The sequence below is a fragment of the Trachemys scripta genome, chromosome 4 (assembly GCF_013100865.1).
Source record: "Trachemys scripta elegans isolate TJP31775 chromosome 4, CAS_Tse_1.0, whole genome shotgun sequence".
In the NCBI taxonomy this organism is placed as follows: domain Eukaryota; kingdom Metazoa; phylum Chordata; order Testudines; family Emydidae; genus Trachemys; species Trachemys scripta.
In genome coordinates, this window is record NC_048301.1 from 30,745,551 (window position 1) to 30,766,761 (window position 21,211).

Below are 21,211 nucleotides of genomic sequence, written 5' to 3' on the forward strand. Positions count from 1 at the left end.
AGTTCATGTTTAAACACAAGCGGGCTAGTACTGGAGTCATGCTAGCAATGCCAATTAGCATAGACGGAAAACATCCTGCAGGTCAAAGGAGGATTTTCTCTCTCTCTCTCCATGCCCCCGTCCCCCTTGCTTCCCTTCATTGTCTTTTAGCTTTGCACGTTTATAGATCCGCCCTGTTCAATACTCGGCAAACAAGAACTGGTTTTCAATACCGATCTCTGGGCACTGACTGATACCCCGGCCTTCGGCACGAGCAACTGCACCCACACCCTGAGTTGAGGGAGCGTGGTGGGTTAGTGTCTGGGGAACACAGTGGGAGCCAGCTGCAGGCAGGTTCCCCCGCGGGCATCACCCCTCGCCAGGAGCAGCCCGGATTCTTCCCCCGGGCGCGCAGACAAACCAGGCCACCACGCGCCACCTCTCCGAGTGCCAGCTATCGCCAGCACGCACCTCCCCACCCCACAGCAGTGCCCAGCGCGTCCCCTCGCCCCACCACCTCCGCCGCCCCTCCTTGTGTTCTCTCAGCTCCAAAGTAACAGCAAACTTAGCTGACACCAAAATTCAGCCAGCGGCAACTCCCATTGGTCAGGCTCAGTCCATTTTCCAGCCTCCCATTTGCAGCCGGCGATGCCTGTCAAAGCTCCTCCTTACCGCCCCCTCCCACCCCCTGTCTAATTGCGGGTGCGGGGACTTTCCTAGTTGCTACAGGTAGTCGTGAAGCGAAGGACGTTGCATCGCCCGCTCTGCTACAAGGGGCTGCGCGTTGCATGGCGTCTCTCGAGCGCAGGGGAGTTTCTGGGCCGTGCTCTTTTATTAGTGTTAATATACCCAACTTCCCCGCACATCCCTTCCTCGCGCTGACAGTGCTGCCGCGAGGCGCGTGAGTTTCCTTTGGTTCCCCCGAGCGCACGCTTAAGAACCCGCTTCTGCCGCGCGGAGTAACCTACCGCCGCGGAGTTTGTGCGGAGTGGAAGCATCTCTCCGGGACGCCGCAGCCTGCTGGGGGAGTGACTAGCGAGCCCTTGCCGGGAGCGGGGGCGGACGGACCGGCCTGCAGCCGGGAGGCTCCGATCCCTGGCGGGGCAGCCTGGGGAGCGGACTCGCAGCCAGAGGAAGCGGCCCTGCGCACCGTGTGCCCTCAGGGGAAGGGGGGATGGACCTCGCATTGTTTCTCTGCTAAGCAACTCCTGCCGGGCGCTGGCGCCGCGGAACATGGGCTCTTCGCCTTTGTCTCCCGAGTGAGCGAGCCCTTCGCACGCTGCCTTTGTGAGCCGAGCCCCGCGAACATGGATGTGACCATTTCCGAGCTCATGGAGCTCTTCCTGCAGAGCCCTTTGGTGACCTGGGTAAGTGGCGCCTCATTGTTCTGGGACCTGTGTGCTGGGGCGGGGGCTGCCCGCTCCCCCCGCGCCCCGGGGAGCACCTGGCTGGGTGCCCCGAGGAGCTGGGGACAGGTTAGCGTCCCGCTTCCGCTGCGCGCACACACCAACCCTGCTTTTTGATTCTTAAAAGCAACTCCATGCAGAGATCTCTTGGCCAGGCTGAATTATCCCCACCTTGGCGGCTGGCAGGGGAACAGGTTTATGGGTCCTCGTTATTTTAAATAATAATTAATATTAACTGTCTACTCCAGGAATCGTGCAGTTACAAAGTAGTTCTATTTTTCAACTTTAAATAAAGCTGCCGCAAGTGTCTGCGACCAGTCTGGGGGTCTCCTAGCGATCTGCCTGCAAAACAAAAAGAAACTTTCCTTTCTGAGAGCTAGCGGGTTGTTCCCCTTGTAACAGAGTTGGTTCTTCGGTGCTGCTCACAATAGGTGCATAGAAGAAAAGGGATTTTGACCTGGGAGGGAGGGGACCATTTTGAAAACAGGAATCCAGTTATTCTGTTGCTACTTACCTGCTGTTCGGAGGTTTGACTGGTAGGCCCAAAGCAACAATACCTTCCAGGATATGATTGTCACATGAACCATAGATAAGTGTTGGGAGATCAGTAATTGGGATGAATCTTTCCCGAAATCTGAAAAAGGACCGTGTGGCTCTAAAATGGGGAGCATCAAACCCCACCTTTGGAATGGGGGATGGGAAAGAAGCCTGAATGGTGTAAATCTTGCCCTGGTACAATGAGAGCAAGGCGCTTTCTTTCTATGAATTTGACATCCGCTATGGTTGGGAATCTGTCTCAATCATTAATTTAAATGTGAACAATGTTGTCAAATAGGCCTGGGCACCCTCAGCCCAAAATATTTGTCCCTGTTGGTGATCAGAGTCACCAAATAAGAACCACTGTCCTTTGCTTTTATGACACAGGTACACAGTTCTCGTTGGAGGAAGAAAAAAAATGTATAGGCAGCGAGAACAGGGTTGTTAAGAAACTTGAGTCAAATTCATAGATTCCAAGGCCGGAAGGGACCATTGTGATCATCTAGTCTGACCTCCTGTTTAACATAGGCCAGACATTGTCTCCAAAATAATTCCTAGAGCAGATTTTTTTTAGAAAAACATCCAATCTTGATTTAAATTCAGTGCTGGTGTAAACAAGTTCAGCACTGTTGAAATCAACGGTTTTACAGCAGGGCTGCTTCCCTCCCCTTATGTCAGAAAGCCTATTCGCAGATGAGTCTTTTGTGTTTAGAAGATGTGCAGGGATTGTTTAACTACTCAGTTTGTAATTGCTTTGGCAGGAGTGGGGTTGGAGGTGGTTTCTAGTGAGACTTGGGACGTGTGCAATTTTAGGTTATTCTGTAAGAAAATTGTGATGGATTATTAAAATATCTGCTGTTTTCCTGACAGGTGAAAACATTTGGACCGTTAGGAAATGAAAATGAAGACAAATTGACTATGTATATGGATCTGGTAGATGGTGTCTTTCTGAACAAAATCATGTTGCAAATGTAAGTAATCTTCTAAGGGATAATGAAAACTGCTTAGTGTTACAAGATCCAACCTTAAATTACTGTAATTGAGTTGACTTGTATTTAAATGTATACTGGAAATCAATACTTTTGAATAGACAGGTCAGTTTCCTGATATGCAGATTGCCTCATTATTGGTGAAGGTAAAGTGTGTGTTACTGTTTGACAGGCATTAAAGCATTTCAGTCTTCTGTATAATTGATAGAGAGTTGGTTGGAAAACAGGTGCATGGCGAGAGGAAAATCTTTTGCAATATTTTTCCCTAGGTTGGGAGGGGGATTTTTTTTTTTTTTTTTTTATTTCCTGAATTTGAAATTGACCACACAGAAAATTTGCCCCAGGTTTAAAAATTGATTTAAAAAATTGTTAATTGTTTGTCCCCCTGTGATGGCACATTTCATCATCTCTGGAGAAATGAAAAAGCCTTATCACATGAAACTTTACTGTAGTCAGTGAGTCACATTTGCGTAGAAGGGCTGAAGTATCGATGTTCAAATATAAAATTTCATAGTGCTCATGTAGTTCAATAAAATGCTTTTTTATTTGGGTGGCGTGTTTGTCACGGACCACTACAGATAGAACTAAGACATTTATAAATAGTTTAATCTGAAATAGAAAACAGTTACCTTAATCTAGCTCTGTTTTTTTTCCTTTCATTTAAGTAAGCTCTTAGTAAAAAGTTTCTACATTAATCTAGTTTTGACCACATCCTTTCCTGTAGCTGAATTTATCATATGCAGATTCTGTTTCATATGTATTTGTATTTCCATTTAAACATAATGGACATATTTCAGATAAGGAATTTATGTGGAAAAGTTTTTTTTGATTTAACTTTTAAAGGTGGAATTTTCAAAAGCGCTTAATATTGGTCCAATTCTGCTCCCATTGAATGAAGTTTATTGACATTTTACCATAGATTTCACTGTATTCAGATCTAGACCAACCCTGAGCACTTTTGAAAAGCCTGCTGTAGATGATTAACTTGTCACTGGGTGTGTACTGTGCAAGTATTTTCTGAAAAGTGACTTTGTAAAGATGGTGTCTTGAGTCTGGCTTCTTACCCCAAGATACCTAGTCCAGTATCCTGTCTCTGATGGTGGCTAGCTCCACATGCAATTTGCAAAGTGAAACTGAATTCTTTCTGGTTTGTGCATTACCAGCAATTAAGATTCTGTAAATGGAATTTAGTTAACAATTAACACGAGCCAAGGTCGAATCCAGCACACTCCCTCTGAGGTGTATTGTTTCTGCAGTGTTAACTGAAGTGGTTTAAAAAAAAAAAGTGTGTGTGTCTGGGGTGGGGGGAAGGCTGGGGGATATAAAATCTTACATGACCTGTGACTCTGGTTACAGGAAGGCCATGTTTATTAGTCATTTTTCATGGTAGAACCCCTTTTTAAACAGAATTTCTAAAATCAGGGCTCTAAGCATCAATATTTAGATCCACATCTAAACTTTCTCAATGTGTAGAAGTGGAAGGGGGTTTTACATCATGTCCATCTTTCCTTTAAAGTACTTCTCCATGCCGGACAAAGTTACAGCTGTAGTGAGGCTGCTATGGAATTAACTAACTAGAATTAACTAATTTATGAACATTGTTGGAAAAATTTTTTTTAGCAGACCTCGTACATCCAAAGAGAAAGTACTTAACAAAGGAAAACAAAAATGGTGCTATCCTGGTGTCTATTTACAACAAAGAAATATGAGCAACTGAGTTTTTCTTTTAGTGATAGAACTGTAGAAGATCACTTGGATTCATTATTATGAGACGCAAAGTGCTTTGCTGACTAAAATTATGTGTGTGTATATATATTATTAAAATAGAGTGTTTACATCACCTCATCAACCATTGAAATGCAGCCACCTCTAGCGAGGAACATAACTGTTCTACAGTGTACAAAAATTTAACAGCGTTTTGGGGCAAGGAGTGAACAATAAAATCCAATTGAAATTGCAGGGGGGTTAACTATAATTATGCTATTGGAGTTTGGTCTGGATACCATACTCTGGCGAAAAATGCCATGGGATCTTTAATGACCACTAGCATTCAAGAGCTTAGTCTTACATCTCATCCAAAAGACAACTCTGCCAGCAGCACCATGGAAAATGTGCGGGGGAAGCACTAATGCACAATGAGTACTGGAGTAAGAAACTCCCGTTAGATTAAACACAAGCGGACAGGGCTTTCTTTTTCCTTTTTTTTAGATGGCTTTGGCAGTGCTTCTGGTGGTGTCTTGGGATCAAAGAAACCAAAACTTTCCTATTGAGAGCCCAAGATTATTTAACTAAAGAACCAGCACTACAGTATTTATGTACACCCAACCCAGCAAGGTGCTAAAGGGAGCTTCTGTCTGTGACCTTCACTCTTTGTTAGCCAACCTTTAGAATTTGCAATGCAATTACTGCTTGCCTGTAAATCAGGAGAGCCTTTCTAAATGTGTTTCTGCCCCACAAAGTTTTCAGAATAGAAAAACAAATGTGTCTCAGAAATGCTCACTCATCAGTTCCTCAGGTTCCATGTGAGGTTGACTTTAAATGCTTGTGTCTTACTGAAACTGTGCTTGTCAGGGTCCTTGATAAATCGGATAGTATATTATGTGCCATGTTAAAATAATGTTGGTGCTCTGAAGGCACGGAGTGTAGTAAATGTTGGCGCTCTGAAGGTGGAGTGTAGTAAAGAGCTGTTAGACAACTGTCTAACCAATCAGGTGTTCTCTTCTTTCCAGTCCTACTTGAAATTGTTTCGCCTGAGGAATATCCTGTTGACAAAGTTGTTTGAACACACACAACACAGGCATATGACTTCACACCTAAATGACAGTTTGAGTTTTAGGTTTGGTTTTTTTTATGGTCCCATGTGATTGAAACCCTTATTGTTTAGCTGCAGCAAAACAGATGTCTCTAAATGGGAATTGGTGAAGCTGGTATTTGTATTACCTCCCCTCCCCTCACCCCTGACCAAAACCTCTGACCAAAACTTTGTTTCGAGTTGCGGAGGCTGGTGCTATAGGTGTTTCATTGTTAAAATACATTATTTCTGTCCTGCTGTCAAGTGAGGTTTAATGTCCGATCATCGCTGAAAGGAATCCAGTGGCTCTATTAAGTGGCATGGTTAAACTTGATGAGCTTTGATTGCTGGCAAAACATAGGGCTTTGACTGTGTGCAGTGCTGAGCAGGCTCCATTCACACAAGCAGACCAATGATTTCTAAATACGGTAGGCTGGTTTATGCCCTACACACCATCTGGCATGCTGTGTATAGAAGAGCTGTGCTGCAGGCAGAACCCCAAGGAGGCATTTTGGATGGCTTAGTCAGATCAGAATGGCAACTGCACCACCCTCAGAGGGAGGTGCAGTGCAGGCTGCCATTCTTTTTGCCTGTCCAGGTCTGCTGGCTGTGTGAAATGGGGGAGGGGGAGTGAGGGGTGGCCTGCTGCCACCCTGTCCTTTTTTAGACAGCTAGAGTTCAGAGAGACTCAGAAATGAGCTGAGCCTCAGGCACGCCAAACTTTGCAAGGAGGGACGATAGGCCTCCTTACACGCTCATGCAGGTGATAGTTACATATTGAGTCAGACTGTGGCCAACATCCAATGTTAATGTCACTACATTTTTAAATACTGCTAAACAGGATAAGTCTTTTTGTTGTTGATGGTCTCCTCCTTCTGTATTCTGGCACAGTTGACTCTGACCTAAGCATGGATATGGCACAGTTGCATATCTGTAAATAATATCCCTTATGAACAAATGATACAATATTGTTTAATGGGGCGCTAAAATAATACAGCTATCCATAGTGAAACTGCAGTAGTACTAGAACTTCTGGATTTCTTGTGAGTGCATTTGTATCAAATTAATACACTGTTCTACAGCCACATTTCAAAGTTTTTCAGACTCTGCTGCATACAGTTTTGTGTCACTTCCTGGTATGAAAGTGACACAAATCTGTTTGCCTTGAGCACAGTGATTACATTGGGGCAGGAATATCTGTTAGCGTAAGCAAATATTTACTGCTTAAGCCCATAGCTTTTTATGATGGAGTGTTTTTATTGGGAAATGGTGGATGTATATACACAAGGAGCCCTAAATATTTGTGCATTGGCTTGTTAAACAATAGGTTACACACCTAGGCTGGAACATATCGGACAGGAATAAAGTGACAAAATATCTGACGGGAATAAATCTGACAAAACCATCTTTTTTTTTTTTTTTTTGCAACTCCTAGATGGAAAGTCTGTATAATAAATATCTTTGAATTTTGATTGCAATTGTCATTGTTTATAATATCAACCTGTCTTCTGTGATCTCAGTATACATGATAGGAGTAGCCAATATAATAATGGAAGCAGCAAGAAGCCATGTATACATGAGGGTTATATTATTTGGAAGCATATTTCTTGTATTGTTTTAAATCATATTTGAATATTTATTTTACAGGCAGTTTAGGGCTCTCATTGGCTTTTAGTCTATTAGATACGAAAGAAGAGGAAGCTGATATTTGAATCGTGGCAATTAGACTAAACAAAGTCCCCTTCTGTTGTTTGTTTTCCATTAGTGAATTACTTCCAGGAACAAAGTGCAGGCAAAAGAATACAGGAGATTGGGACTGCAGGATAGTTCTTCCCAAACCAACTTTTATCTCAGACAAAATCAGCCCAGAGGCAATAGAATACTAGTGACCCTTGGTACATTTGATTATCTGTGATATTTGATAATTCGCTGGCCCTATTTGAGGGCTTCCCACTGACTTGTAATGCTTATTTGCCACAAATTATTCAAGCAAGACTTATAATTTTGAACTTAAAAAAAAAAAAATCCTTTCCCATAGTTCATGATCTGGTTTAACTGATGGCTAGTTCTCTGATGAGCTCTTTTCAAGCGCAGTTACCCCGTATTAGCAGCGCAAAGCATTTGACCATCAAGACAGCCCCGCTTCCTCCCAAAAAAAAAAAAAATCGGATTTTTTTAATTAATAATTTTGCGGTCCTTTTATTTGCCTTCTGTTTTTTTTTTTGTTTTTTTAACTTCTGGGTTACACTCAACTCATGTTTTTTCTCTGCAATCATGAGGGCTAAAAACATGCTTTCTCTTTAGAAATGAAAGTTGAGATTCTCATGTACTCATATGGAGCAGGGCTTTAAGGAAAATGCTGAATAGCGAGGTACTCATGAGATTCAGTTCAGGGGTCTCAAACTCATTCATAGTGGGGAGCATATTTTAATACAGAGATTCTTGTGAGCTGTCACCTCCACTTGCATAATATCCCTGTTCGTTTTTTGTTTAATCTAAATATGATATATTTTTAGTTTCTTTTAATACAATTTAATAATATCTCGCACTTATAGAGATCTTTTCATTGAGAGCTCGCAGAAGACTTTACAAAGGGAGGTCGATATCATTATCCCCATTTTACAAATGGGGAAACTGAGACATGGAAACTGAGGCCAGTGACTTGCTCAAAGTTGCCTAGCAGGCCAGTGGCTGAGCTGAGAATGCTTGGAATTTAGAAGCTGGAAACGAGGAGAGTCCATAGGCCGCAGTTTGAGACTCTTTGTCTCAGTTTAATTAAAGGAAAAAGATATTCCTGTAAATGTGAAGCTTGCTTATTGCACAGCTTACCCAGTGTCTTGTGATTTTGTTGATCCCTGTTTCCTCCTCCCTGAGTTTGCTCCCCCTATTCTTTGCTATTACAGATTGAGTTATACCCTTTTCTGTGTTGTTTTGAGTAGTTTCCTCTCTCTTTCCCTACACTGAGTTCTGTTCTTTTTGCTTCTCCCCTAGATTTCTGGTATCTTCTTCTCTCTTGCTCTGTGTCTTGTTTTCATTTATCTCCTCCTTCCCCAAACATCCTTCCTCTCACTCCCCAGACCCACATCTTCCAACATACCCACCTGTCCTGCATGTGCCCATATGCAGCCTATTCAACAGGCTCATTTCTGGTTTTCCCCCAGTTAAAGAGAAGTGGGGAGATGCCACTCTGCTGCCTCTTGTTCTAAAGATACAGGCGTGTCCCCTGGATCACAATGGTCCTGTCTTTCTAACGTCTAAAAGGAGTGGCTGCCCCTGTGTTGCTGTGATTCCACAGTTGCTCCCTTCCCTTAGCAGCCAGCCACCCCAGTCTCTGCTCCCCGACATCACTCAGCCCATTCGTGCTCACCACATCCCTACTAGCCTGGGGCAAATGGATTTTTAAATCCTGGTGAGTGAGGTAGAGATAGCAGCAATCCAATCTGTCCCCTTTGCATTATGCTGCCCACTCACACTAGACAGAAAATCAAATATAGAAAACATTGTAAAAACTTACTTCATTATAATATTTTAAAATATCAGTTTTTTCTTGCAGAAAAGCTGAATGCCTAGAACACCTGGGATTCATAAGGAGGTGCTCATCCAAGTGCTAACTGGGCCAAGATGCCTTTAGGTTACAGAATCGTGTAAGATCAAGCAAACCAGGAACTGTAAGATTATCTGCTTTTCAGAAACCAGCCATTGTCTCAAAGAGCAACTTGCCATGACTCCCATAACTTACTGATCTCCTATTGCACATGTGCATCTCCAGTATCAGTATCTGAATTTGTTATACAGTGAGCATTAACATTTCATAAAGTGCTTCTGTGGTGACAAGTTGAAAAGCATTTCTGTTTCAGGGTAAGGAGCTGCTTACCTCACCTCACCTCATGCATAAGATTCCATGCTGCTTAGGAAGTTTATAAAGTTGTTATATACATGGTCTCACTTATCCCAGTCTGTCCTATTGGGCAACAAACTGTACATGACTGTGGTCTGTATACTGACTAGCAGCTGTGATCTTTCGGGGCATTGCACAGTGCCCCTTTCTGACATTAAACAAACCTGCCTACTTATGCAATTTCTTCAAACATCTGTAACATAATGTTCAGACTATATTTTATTTTCAAGAAAGCACTTGGCCTCCATCTCAGAGAGGAAATGATGGAACCGCTTAAATAACACCATTTACTCCGGTCTGGCTCCACAGGCAGATCAACAAGCCTCGTGGTCAATGATATTAAAGACTGCCCTGGGCAAAGTGATTATTGTCATTAAACATAATAGTGGCAGTTTAGGAAGTTTTTTTTCCTCACGCCCTGATCTTGCAAACACTTATGGATGTGAATAGTCCCAATGATTTCAGTGGGGCTACTTGTATGTGTAAACTTAAGCGGCTGTATGGGTGTGTGTTTTGCAGTTTCTGGGCGGTAAAGGGGGTGTGATTTTTTTTTCCAAAGATGTCTAAATGATTTAGGAGCAAAAGTCCCAGTAAAAGTCATTGACCTTGTGCTCCTGAGTCACTTAGGTGCTTTTGAAAATCTCACCCTGGGCCAAAAAATGCCCTATCTAGGAATATTCAAAAGAAACCAGTTCTTTGCCATGGCCAGTTATGTGTCTTCAGTGTGTTGGGTGTCTTTTCCTCTTGTGGTTTTTTTTATTAATCAAATTTTTAAAGTCCACTTATTTTCCAGCCCCATCATCATTCCTAGTATGTCCCAGTGATAGATCTGTGAGATAAGCAACCATCAAAACTAATATTTTCTTTCTTAAAGTATGGCAGCAGGGGTCAAATAGAACAGCCAAAGCCAACATCTCTTCTTTCTGGATAAAGACTTTGGGCTAATGGGCTATAGTATTGGACAGCAGCACCACTATGTAGTGTATGAATGGATTGGTTCATGTAGAACCTGGAGGACTTTGAACTACCCCTTCTGTTTGGTCAACTTCTCTTTACTATTTGTTTGCCTCCCTGTGTATTGTAATGACTTTAATCACAAAGCCTAAGTATCCAGCATCCATCAGAATCAGACTCTCTACTAGTATTCTTTAGAGCATTCCCATACAGGCTGGCCTAACATGGACCTGGAGAGGCCAAACCCAGGTTCCCCTTTCAAATCTTGCACATGTCTAGTGCTGCTGCACTGCTGTCTGGTCTGTCTCACTAGGTACTTGTATGGCCCCATCACCATAGTATTTGAGCACCGGTTTCATTAACAAGGGCAAGTTAATCTCAGGACTGCAAACATCAACAAAAATGAGATGGTTCAAGTAAAGGTGATAGTATGGCATTTATGTTGAAGTCCTATGTTTTTCTTAACTTGTGCATTAAAACCGCAGTCTGTGTGCCAAATATTACTGCTTCTGTAAGAGTGGATGAAGAGGAGTCTTGCCCATTTATGCCAGTGGCAAATTTACCACTTTGTACCTCAGTGCATTTAAAATCACCAACTGCACATGCGTATAGGTATCAAGTCTAATAGCAAAGCAGGACTTTGGCCATCTCTTCAATGGGAGAGACACTCTGTGATGTCTACACATATCACCCATGTTCAGTGCAAAGATGAATTGACATGGCTGTGCTTAAAAACACAAAAATACTCTTAACTGCTTACGGTACTTGTGTAAACTTTGACAAACAGTCACACAGTATATCAGTTCCCCTTTAATTCACCTGTCAACACCAAAATTCAGTGTTTCCTCTGGAAGAGTTGTCCCAAAGCAGAGTCCTGGATGCAGATGCCTATGTTGGTTAGGTGTCAGCTGATAACACACTGAACTAGGGGATTGACTGATCACAAAGTTTTTCAGATCCCTTTTAAGGTGCACTGGTGTGTTTAATTTCCATACAGATTCTCTTAATCATTTGGGGCTTTTCTTTACCTCAGAAACAGTCATTTCAGTTCATCCTCGAGATTCAGTTGTAATCACTTCCTTTAAAACAAAGAAAACTTCTAGCATACTAATCGCTCTCTTTCCCCCCCCGCATCCCAATTAATTGCTCTCTTGCACACGCATGCACCTTTATATATCTTCCAGTAGTTCCTAGAAGCCCCAGTCAGGATCTGGGCCCCAGTGTGCTAGACACTGAACACTCTTAAAATATAAGACCGGGCTTAAATCTAATTAGGCAAGACAGAAAATGGCCTGTGTCTGAATGAGATTTCCTTGCATCAGGGACGGTCTAACTATATGTATGCTGCATACCCCTTGCTCTGGGAGTGCATAGTGGTTGCAGGATGATGTTGCTTAGAAGTGAGGGAGGCTCTTGAATCGCCACATAGGGTCACCTAAAATGTGTTACGCAGAGTGGCATGTGGAAGCGTTCCAAACTCTCTCCCTCCCTTTCATTGCGTGGCTGCAAAGGGAATATTAAGTTGTTAGTTTGTTGTACTGCAAGTTTGTATTAATTTTACTGAAATAGTCAAATGTTTAAGAGTCCTCCTTGTACTGCATTATTGTAGTGTGACAGGATAGAGCTGATGCATGCCCAGTCTTTAACATTGGGTTTTCCCTTTTTGTTTCTAGAGATCCACGGCCGACGAACCAACGTGTCAACAAGCACGTCGATAATGATGTCAACCTCCGCATCCAAAACCTGACCATCTTAGTCAGAAACATCAAGATTTATTATCAGGTGTGCCTTCTGCTCTTACTGGTGTCTGCCGAGGGTTGTGGTGTTTCCGCTAGCACAGGAATTAGTAGTCTGTTAAAGAAAACTACCACAGGAAATGAAGAGGAAATTGTGTTCATGTAAAAGCATTTTCAGCCATCATTGCCAGCACTTTGAAATACAGATAGAGCTAACTTCTCTAGCCTTCATGGCCCATCAGCAGATTTTAAAAAGGAAGGAAAAAACTGAGTTGGAAGGATATGATAGCTCTTTGGTTAGCTGTGTCGATATTCAACTCTTCTGCAGGATCTATGAAATAGGACTAATGTCTGAGGATATAAAACGTGTTTAAAACAAGTAGCGTTGCTTTCACCCTTAGAGACATCTTGAAATGCCAAGGAGTATTAAAATGGTCCTGTACATACATATTGTGTTTAAATAAGTCTCATGAAAGACTGACCACATCAACTCCCATTCCCAGGCTCTTCTCACCCACCTGCATCTCTTCTAGCCATATGCTGTACACTAGAGGCAGCTGGATGGAGTGTTGCATCTCTTGAGCGTGTGGGAGAATAATGGTACTTCATTAACTTTCATTACAATTCTGGGGCTTGATGCTACTATAGTAGAGAGATACCCCAAAATATTCTTCCACCAATTGCTATCTGTGCTACAGAGCTTGCTAAAGAAAGTCTGAGGGGGATTCATGCAGAAGAAAATAAAATAGAACCGATGACTTTTAAATGCAAGTTATGGCAGCATGTCAGGAGAGTAGATTGTGTAGCTTTTTGATCTGAGGTGGTGTGTTGGCATTTTATATATTTTTGAAGACAACAAACGTATGGCTCAATCATTTAGCATTGTAGGTATTGCTAGAATGAGTTAAAGTATCAGAGGGGTAGCCGTGTTAGTCTGAATCTGTAAAAAGCAACAGAGGGTCCTGTGGCACCTTTGAGACTAANCGAGAACAGACAAGCTGATGAAGAATCTGGGTGATTCAAAAGCTTGTCTCTCTCACCAACAAAAGTTGGTCCAATTAAAAAAAAAAAAAAAATAGTACCTCACCCACCTTGTCTCTCTCTATCTTCAGATGTCTGTAAAACTTCATACAGATCTATGGTGCTGAGTAAGCAATAATAAAGACAGACAAGGAAATCCCATCCTGTTATGTTGAAAGATTGAGGAAATGGGATTTCCCTGCTGGGGTAGAGAACTCAATGGGACAATTAGTTATTTATTTTTAAGTGAATGACAACCCATTCTAAAAAGCAACAGAGGGTCCTGTGGCACCTTTGAGACTAACAGAAGTATTGGGAGCATAAGCTTTCGTGGGTAAGAACCTCACTTCTTCAGATGCAAGATGACTTGCATCTGAAGAAGTGAGGTTCTTACCCACGAAAGCTTATGCTCCCAATACTTCTGTTAGTCTCAAAGGTGCCACAGGACCCTCTGTTGCTTTTTAGAATGGGTTGTCATTCACTTAAAAATAAATAACTAATTGTCCCATTGAGTTCTCTACCCCAGCAGGGAAATCCCATTTCCTCAATCTTTCAACATAACAGGATGGGATTTCCTTGTCTGTCTTTATTATTGCTTACTCAGCACCATAGATCTGTATGAAGTTTTACAGACATCTGAAGATAGAGAGAGACAAGGTGGGTGAGGTACTATTTTTTTTTTTTTTTTAATTGGACCAACTTTTGTTGGTGAGAGAGACAAGCTTTTGAATCACCCAGATTCTTCATCAGCTTGTCTGTTCTCGCCAACAGAAGTTGGTCTTATAAAAGATTACCTCACTCACCTTGTCTCTCTAATATCCTGGGACCGACATTGCTACAACTACGCTACGTACAACATCAGAAGACGCAGTCCTTTCTCCACAAAGTTTGCAGTCCAAGAGCCCAATCCTTAGTGTGCTGAGAACCCTAAAAATTTAATCTCACTCATGGGAGTTCAGCACCTTGCAGCAGATGATCAGGCCCTTTGTTAGACAATGTACAAACGGGCTAGAGTCTGGGAGAAAATAAATGTGATTCAGAATTATGTGACCTGGCTTGTTTAGTGTCTCGTTGGTTCAGCGCTGTTGGGTTTTTTTAATATAATCTAATCCAGCCAGGCACTACAGTAATACAAATAGTAAGAAAGTGTGTTATAAGGTAACAGAGAGCAAGAGCTGTGGCTGGAGATGGGAAGCATAATAATAAGACTCTGGCCAGGTTCAAGAAAAATCTAGGCCAGGGGTCAGCAACCTTTCAGAAGTGGTGTGCCGAGTCTTCATTTATTCACTCTAATTTAAGATTTCGCATGCCGGTAATACATTTTAACGTTGTTAGAAGGTCTCTTTCTATAAGTCTATAATATATAACTAAACTATTGTTGTATGTAAAGTAAATAAGGTTTTTAAAATGTTTAAGAAGCTTCATTTAAAATTAAATTAAAACACAGAGCCCCTGGGACCGGTGGCTAGGACCCGGACAGTGTGAGTGCCACAGAAAATCACCTCACGTGCCACCTTTGGCACATGTGCCGTAGGTTGCCTACCCCTGATCTAGACCATTACTTTGTCAGGCTACTGCATCTCCCTGCCTCAAGAATGCATACCCTGCATGTAAATAGCATGGTAGCAAAAATTAATTAGTTTGTTCTTGAAAATGTTAAATAATAGTAAATCTAACAACAATTATATTTTTATATCTATACACTACATGTAAGGAGCTCATTTCTCCTTTATCACATCAAGATCTTTAGGGCAAATCCAAGGACTCTTGTTAATCTAAGAGCGATTCCCTTTTAAATGACGTTGCATAACCTTCAAGTCCCAGTAGCCTGGAAGGAGTTAAGGGCAATCTGCTCAGTTCTATATATGATTGATATGCAGCGTCACAGTTCTACTAATGGTGGTTGTATTTTGGAGGATTTCTTGTGTGTTAGAAGCCCAGCTAGTGTATATCATTTGAATTAAGTGATGGTTGGTTGTTACAAAGTATACTCAAGGCTTCTAGAATGGATATTTTGGGATGTACTAGAGAATTTTGCCATCTAAAACTTTTCATAGTAAGTATTGTGAAACATCTCCTCCTTTGAACCTTTGTTTTTTGTTGTTTTTAAGTAGCCTGAAATTAGTTGTGTTTGTATAGTTGAGTAATCTAAGTCAATAGCTCCCAGATGAGGCTAGTGTGTTACTGACAGAAAACATCTAATCAATTTCAGTGGCAGTCTGGAAGTGGGAGGGAAGGTTCCTGTCAAACAATAGAAGCACAAATTGCTGCTTCCTCAAGGGAAGCACAAGCTTAAAAACCACGATGTTGGCCTTGGGGAATTCCCTTCACTTTCACCAAATGGACTCAAATCTCGTTTACAGCTAATTCCTTGTATTTGGGGGGGGGGGGGGGCGGGAGTGTATATGGAGGGAAGTGAGGGTGATAATTCTTTTGTGTGTTATTAAACAAAGGGTCAAAGTGGGTATCACAAAACAAAAGCCTCCCCCCCCCCCCAAAGACCAGGAAGAATAGAAACATAAGTTCATGGTCCCCTAGTCCCTGTGTTTTGTGGAATAAGATATCAGTAGCTACTAAAATTAAACTATTTTAAGATATCACTCAAAGGCTGGATAGTTTTTTGGGTCCATATAAATGTCTAACATAACTGTGCTCAGTATAGTTGAACTCCTTGTTAAAACAAAATTTATTTCAGTATTTGGTGACTTTCTTCTGAAAGTAGAGGTGGAAGTAAACCAGAACCCTGAACCCAAATGGCCCCCCCACGATGTTAAGACATTCCAGATCTGGGTCAGAACTTTGAGGCACTCTCTCTCTAACAGGTCTGAATGTAAACCCTGTATTTGAAGAGAGCTGGGTATCAGAGAAATTTGGATCTAGATCTGACCTTTGTGGCTTGGACTTCTCTCTTTATAAAAATTTGCTTCACTGGGCATAAATGGGATGGGCAAATGCACTAAAGAAACACTTTTACACTGGAATCAGAACCGTTTAGGTGGCTCTGACATTCACCTGGTGTCTCAATTGCTGTTTTTGTTAACTCTGTCAAAAGCATTTAATCTATGAATTCAGTGAAGTTATGCCAGCACTTACAGCAGCACAAAACCTTGATCACTGAGGGCTGTAAAAAAAATAATCACCAGTGCTTTGTGTCAAGATTGTTGCAGTAAAATGGGGAGAAACCTTGACCATTTTTAAGATGAGAGAATTTTGAGTTGGCCGGTTCTAACTTTTTATTTTAATAGGAGTGTATAAAAAAAGGGTTAGTCCTGGTGGCAGGTAGTCTCTACATTTCCCACTGAGTAGCCGCACTTTTACAGGCTCTGTAATCATGGCCTGTGAGAACTTCATCTTCTGAAACTAAGCAAATTAGTCATTTTGTTGTGGGATTTCTTGAGCAGAAATCTGTTAAATTGGATCTGCCGCTAATTCCATTTAATGAACATTGTGCCACTGGCCAACAGCAAAAATGCTGGTAATTAACTTTTTGAACTTTTGTGACATTTTGAGAAGGCTTCTATGAGGGAGAATGTGAAATGTCATTGTCAGTTTTGTGTGTGTGTGTGTGTGTGTGTGTGTGTGTGTACACATGTGTTGGAGGGTGTGTTTGCACTTTCTAGCTAGTGCCTTGATCAAGCTGATGGTTCAGAGCATTGGCAGCTTTCCACCGCCTTTGTTGATGTACGTATTTGTATGTCTTTAATGAACTGAAAATCAAAAAGGAATCATAGAAAAAGTGGAAACATGGATGAATTGCTTAGGAGGTGTACAAAAGAAGAACACAAGCATGTAGGGACAAAACCAGAAAGGCTAAGACACAAAATGAGTTACACCTTGCAATGCACGTAAAAGGCAGTAAAAACAGGTTCTTTAAATACATTAGGAACAAGTGAAAGACAAAGAAAAGTGTTGGTCCACTACTTAGAGGAGAAGTTGACCTAATAACTGAGGACATCAGGAAGGCTGAAGTGTTTAATGTCCGTTTTGCTTCAGTCTTCACTAAAAAGGTTAAAGGTTAGCAGATACTCAACACAATTAATATGAGCAACAAGGGGGAAGGAAAATAGGGTAAGAACAGGTTAAAGAACATTTGGATAAGTTAGATGTATTCAGGTTGGCAGGACCTGATGAAATTCATATTAGGGTACTTAAGGAACTAGCTGAAGCAATCTCAGAACCATTAGTGATTATCTTTGAGAACTCATAGAAGACAGGTGAACTCCCAAAGGACAGGAGAAGGACAAACGTAATACCTAGCTTTAAAAAGGGGAGAGATGTGGGGAATTATAGACTGGTTGGACAAACTTTGATTCCTAGAAAAATACTGGAACAAATTATTAAAGAGTTTGTAAACAAGTGGAGGATAAAAGGCTTTAAGGTACAGCCAGCATGGGTTTGTCAAGAATAAATCATGCCAAACCTGCCTAATTTCCTTCTTTGACAGGGTTACTGGGGAAGCAGTGGATTGGATATATTTTAACTTTAAAAATGGATACAGTCCCATGTGACGGTCTCATAATCAAACCAGGGAAACGTGATCTGAAATTACTATAAGGTGGGTGCACATCTGGCTGGAAGACCAAGAGTAGTAATCAATGGTTCACTGTCCAACTGGATGGTGTTTTTAGTGGGGTCCCTCAGGGGTCAGTCCTGGATCTGGTACTATTCAATATTTTCATTAATTAATGATTTAATTAATGATTTGGATAATGGAGTGAAGAGTATGCTTATAAAATTTGTAGATGACATCAAGTAGGGGTTAAGATGTACTTAGGACAATGGCAGAAGAACTTGAGGAAAATCCTGAGTGTAGACACACCCTATTCTATTCTGTTTGGTTCTTAGACTGAATTCATCACCATAGCACCCTTTACCACACTGTAGGTAATGCTTTATTTAGCCTATATACATTAGCACTTAAACCATTGTCAACACTGGTGCAACTGCATTCTTTACCAACAGTGGGTACAGAATGTGCTTGTGTGGACTACGCTTTGGAGCAGTTATTTGAAACCAGCCTGGGCTGGGGCAGACTGGCAGGGTAGCCTGGGGAAGCTTGAAGGTGGCTGTGTCATGCTTCCTCCATTCTGTGCATCAACCTCTGGATCTGACACCTTTTATGGGCAATGAAATTCATTTTGAATATAGTTTGAAAAAACTAGAAGCAGCAAGAAGATCTGTTTCCATATCTGCTAGATCCTTAACTTTCAGACATGCCAATATTCACTCAAATGGCACATATTGCATCACAAAAATCCCTACCGTTTGCATAAAAGCTTGTGGTCTTGGGAAGAAAAGAATCAACATTATCATCACTTGGCTAGTGTCTGTGTGGTTTTGAGGCATAACTTTCATGTAAAGAATGCAGATTGGAAATGCCAGTGGAAGAAGCACTGTATGTGGTCACTGCTACATTTCGGTGCCTGTAGTTCCCATAGTTGTGACCACTAAGTCCTTGGACAATTGCTTGACATTTCTAAATGGCTGGAAATAGTTCTGCATTTAAAAAAGAATTGCTGCTGAGACCCAATTCTGAAACCAGTTATACTCACAAAATGGCCCATGTGCAACTTTCATAAGTAACTCAAACCTTAAAAGTTCCAATAATAATGGTGGGAGGAGTAAATATGAAGTCATTCACTGAATGTGCAGAAAGAACATTATATGTATCATATTGCTGCAAATCTGAGTTCTGGTTTTGGTTCATAACTTGTGCCTAATAGCTGTTTTACCAGCTGTAAACAAGTTTTTATATACAATGTGCCCCTTTGTTGAATTTACACCTCTTTTCTAATAGTAAGAAGGTCCCTAGGGGTCCCTGATTAGTTGCTTAATTAATAGGCCTCTATAGGTAAACTTTATTTCTTCGTATTACTACATATCTATATTTCAATCTCGCTTGCTCTCTCAGTTCAGGAACTCAAGGGAGGAACTTTTTTTTGAGTTTTAAAATCCAAGTTTGTAAACCACAACATTTGTCTCTTCTCAAGACCACAATGTCAGCAGTTTTAACAAATAATAGTCCCTTATAAATTCACCCAAACTACTTTGCTAATTTTATACGCTATGGGTCTGGCAATTTCTTCTCCAAGATGTATGCAACTGAGAGCACAATTTGTTTGTAATATATATTTAAGTGCCTGAATCAATCTCACATTAATGTTCAAAAATACAGATGTGAGACAACAGATTTTAAACTGTGATAACTTGTAACAGGATATGGGGAAGGTGATGTATAGAAGCTGAGATTCTTAGTACCATAAACGTTATTACATATACTGGGAATAATTTAGTACCAAGTACTTGTACTTTTTACAAAGAGCTAATTTAGTCAAGTGGATTGGGGGATAGGAGATGTTGGTTCTAGTCCTAGTTCTGGTGGTCACTTTGGGCAAGACCTTTCTGTTTTCTGTGACTCCATTTCAGCTCCTACCCTTTGTCTATCTTTATTTAGATTGAACCTCCATGGGGCGCTAACTGTCTTATTTTGTGTTTACGCAGTGCCACGCATAGCAGGACCCCAATCTCAGTTGAGGCCTCTTGACACTACTGTGACGCAAATAAAATTTGTGGTCAGGTTTTCCATTATGGAATCACAGAAACGTAGGGCTGGAAGGGACCTCAATAGGTCATTGAGTCCACCCCCTACACTGAGGCAGGACCAAGTAAACCTAGACCATCCCTCACTGGTATTTGTCCAACCTGTTTTTTAAAACCTCCAATGACAGGGATTCCACAACCTCTCTTGGAAGTCTACTCCAGTGCTTAACTATCCTAAGAGTTAAAGTTTTTCCTAATATCTAACCTAAAGCTCCCTTGCTGCAGATTAAGTCCATTACTTCTTGTCCTACCTTTGCTGGATATGGAGAACAATTGATCACAGTCTTCTTTATAACCTAAACAGTACTACCACCTAGCCAGTTATTCCGTTTTGTAGTTACGCATTTGATTTTTTTCCCTTTCTAAGTGTAGTATTTTGCACTTTATTGAATTTCCTATTGTTGAATTCAGAACAATTCTCCCATTTGTCAAGGTCGTTTTGAATTCTAATCCTATCCTCCAGAGTGCTTACAACCCCCACCCTCTGGCTTGGTGTCATCTGCAAATTTTATAAACATACTCTCCACTCCATTATCCAAGTCGTTAATGAAAATATTGAATAGTTCTGGATCCAGAACTGACCCCTGAGGGACTCACTAGTTACACCATCCCAGTTAGATAGCAATCCATTGATAACTACTCTTGGAGTACAGTCTTTCAACCAATTGGGCACCCACTTTATAGTAATTTCATCCAGACAACATTTCCCTAGTTTGATTATGAGACTGTCACAAAGGATGGTATCCCTTTCTAAAGTCAAGATATAGCCTGTCTTCTGCTTCCCACGTAGGCCAGTAACCCCATCAAAGAATGAAATTAGGTTGGTTTGGCATGATTTATTTTTGACAAACCCATGCTGGCTGTACCTTAACCCTTTTATCCTTGACTTGCTTACAAACTGATCGTTTAACAATTTGTTCCAGTATCTTTCCAGTTACCAAAGTTAGGCCAATCAATCTATAATTCCCCAGGTCTCCTTTGTTTGCCCTTTTCTAGTCTCTGGGAGCTTGCCCATCTTCTGTGCATTCTTGAAGATAATCGCTAATAGTTCTGAGATTGTGTCAGATAGCTCTTTATGTACCTTAGTATGAATTTCATCAGGCCCTACTGACTTGAATGCATTTAACTTATCTAAATATTCTTTAACCAGTGCACTAGCTACAGTATGAAATATGAAGTAGACAGTATGTTAAATGGATACTAAGGAGCCATGCATATACTGCAGTCAGGTGTGCCATGTAAGTGAATTCTTTGTTCTGGCACAGATTTCCTGAGTGAGCAGGCAATCACTTAATCTCCCA

General features: G+C 41.3%; 1 protein-coding gene across 3 annotated transcripts in view; it reads left to right on the forward strand.

The window, feature by feature from the left end:
* The first annotated feature begins 687 nt into the window (after positions 1–687).
* The window catches only part of CCDC88C (coiled-coil domain containing 88C), a 133,714-nt gene continuing 113,190 nt past the window's right edge, over positions 688–21,211 (forward strand). For all 3 annotated transcript variants that reach the window (XM_034768084.1, XM_034768085.1, XM_034768086.1), the window contains exons 1-3: positions 688–1,346; positions 2,793–2,893; positions 12,228–12,336. In XM_034768084.1, coding sequence (XP_034623975.1) covers positions 1,287–1,346; positions 2,793–2,893; positions 12,228–12,336 — 270 coding nt within the window. In that variant the 5' untranslated portion in view covers positions 688–1,286. The remainder of the gene's footprint in view (positions 1,347–2,792; positions 2,894–12,227; positions 12,337–21,211) is intronic.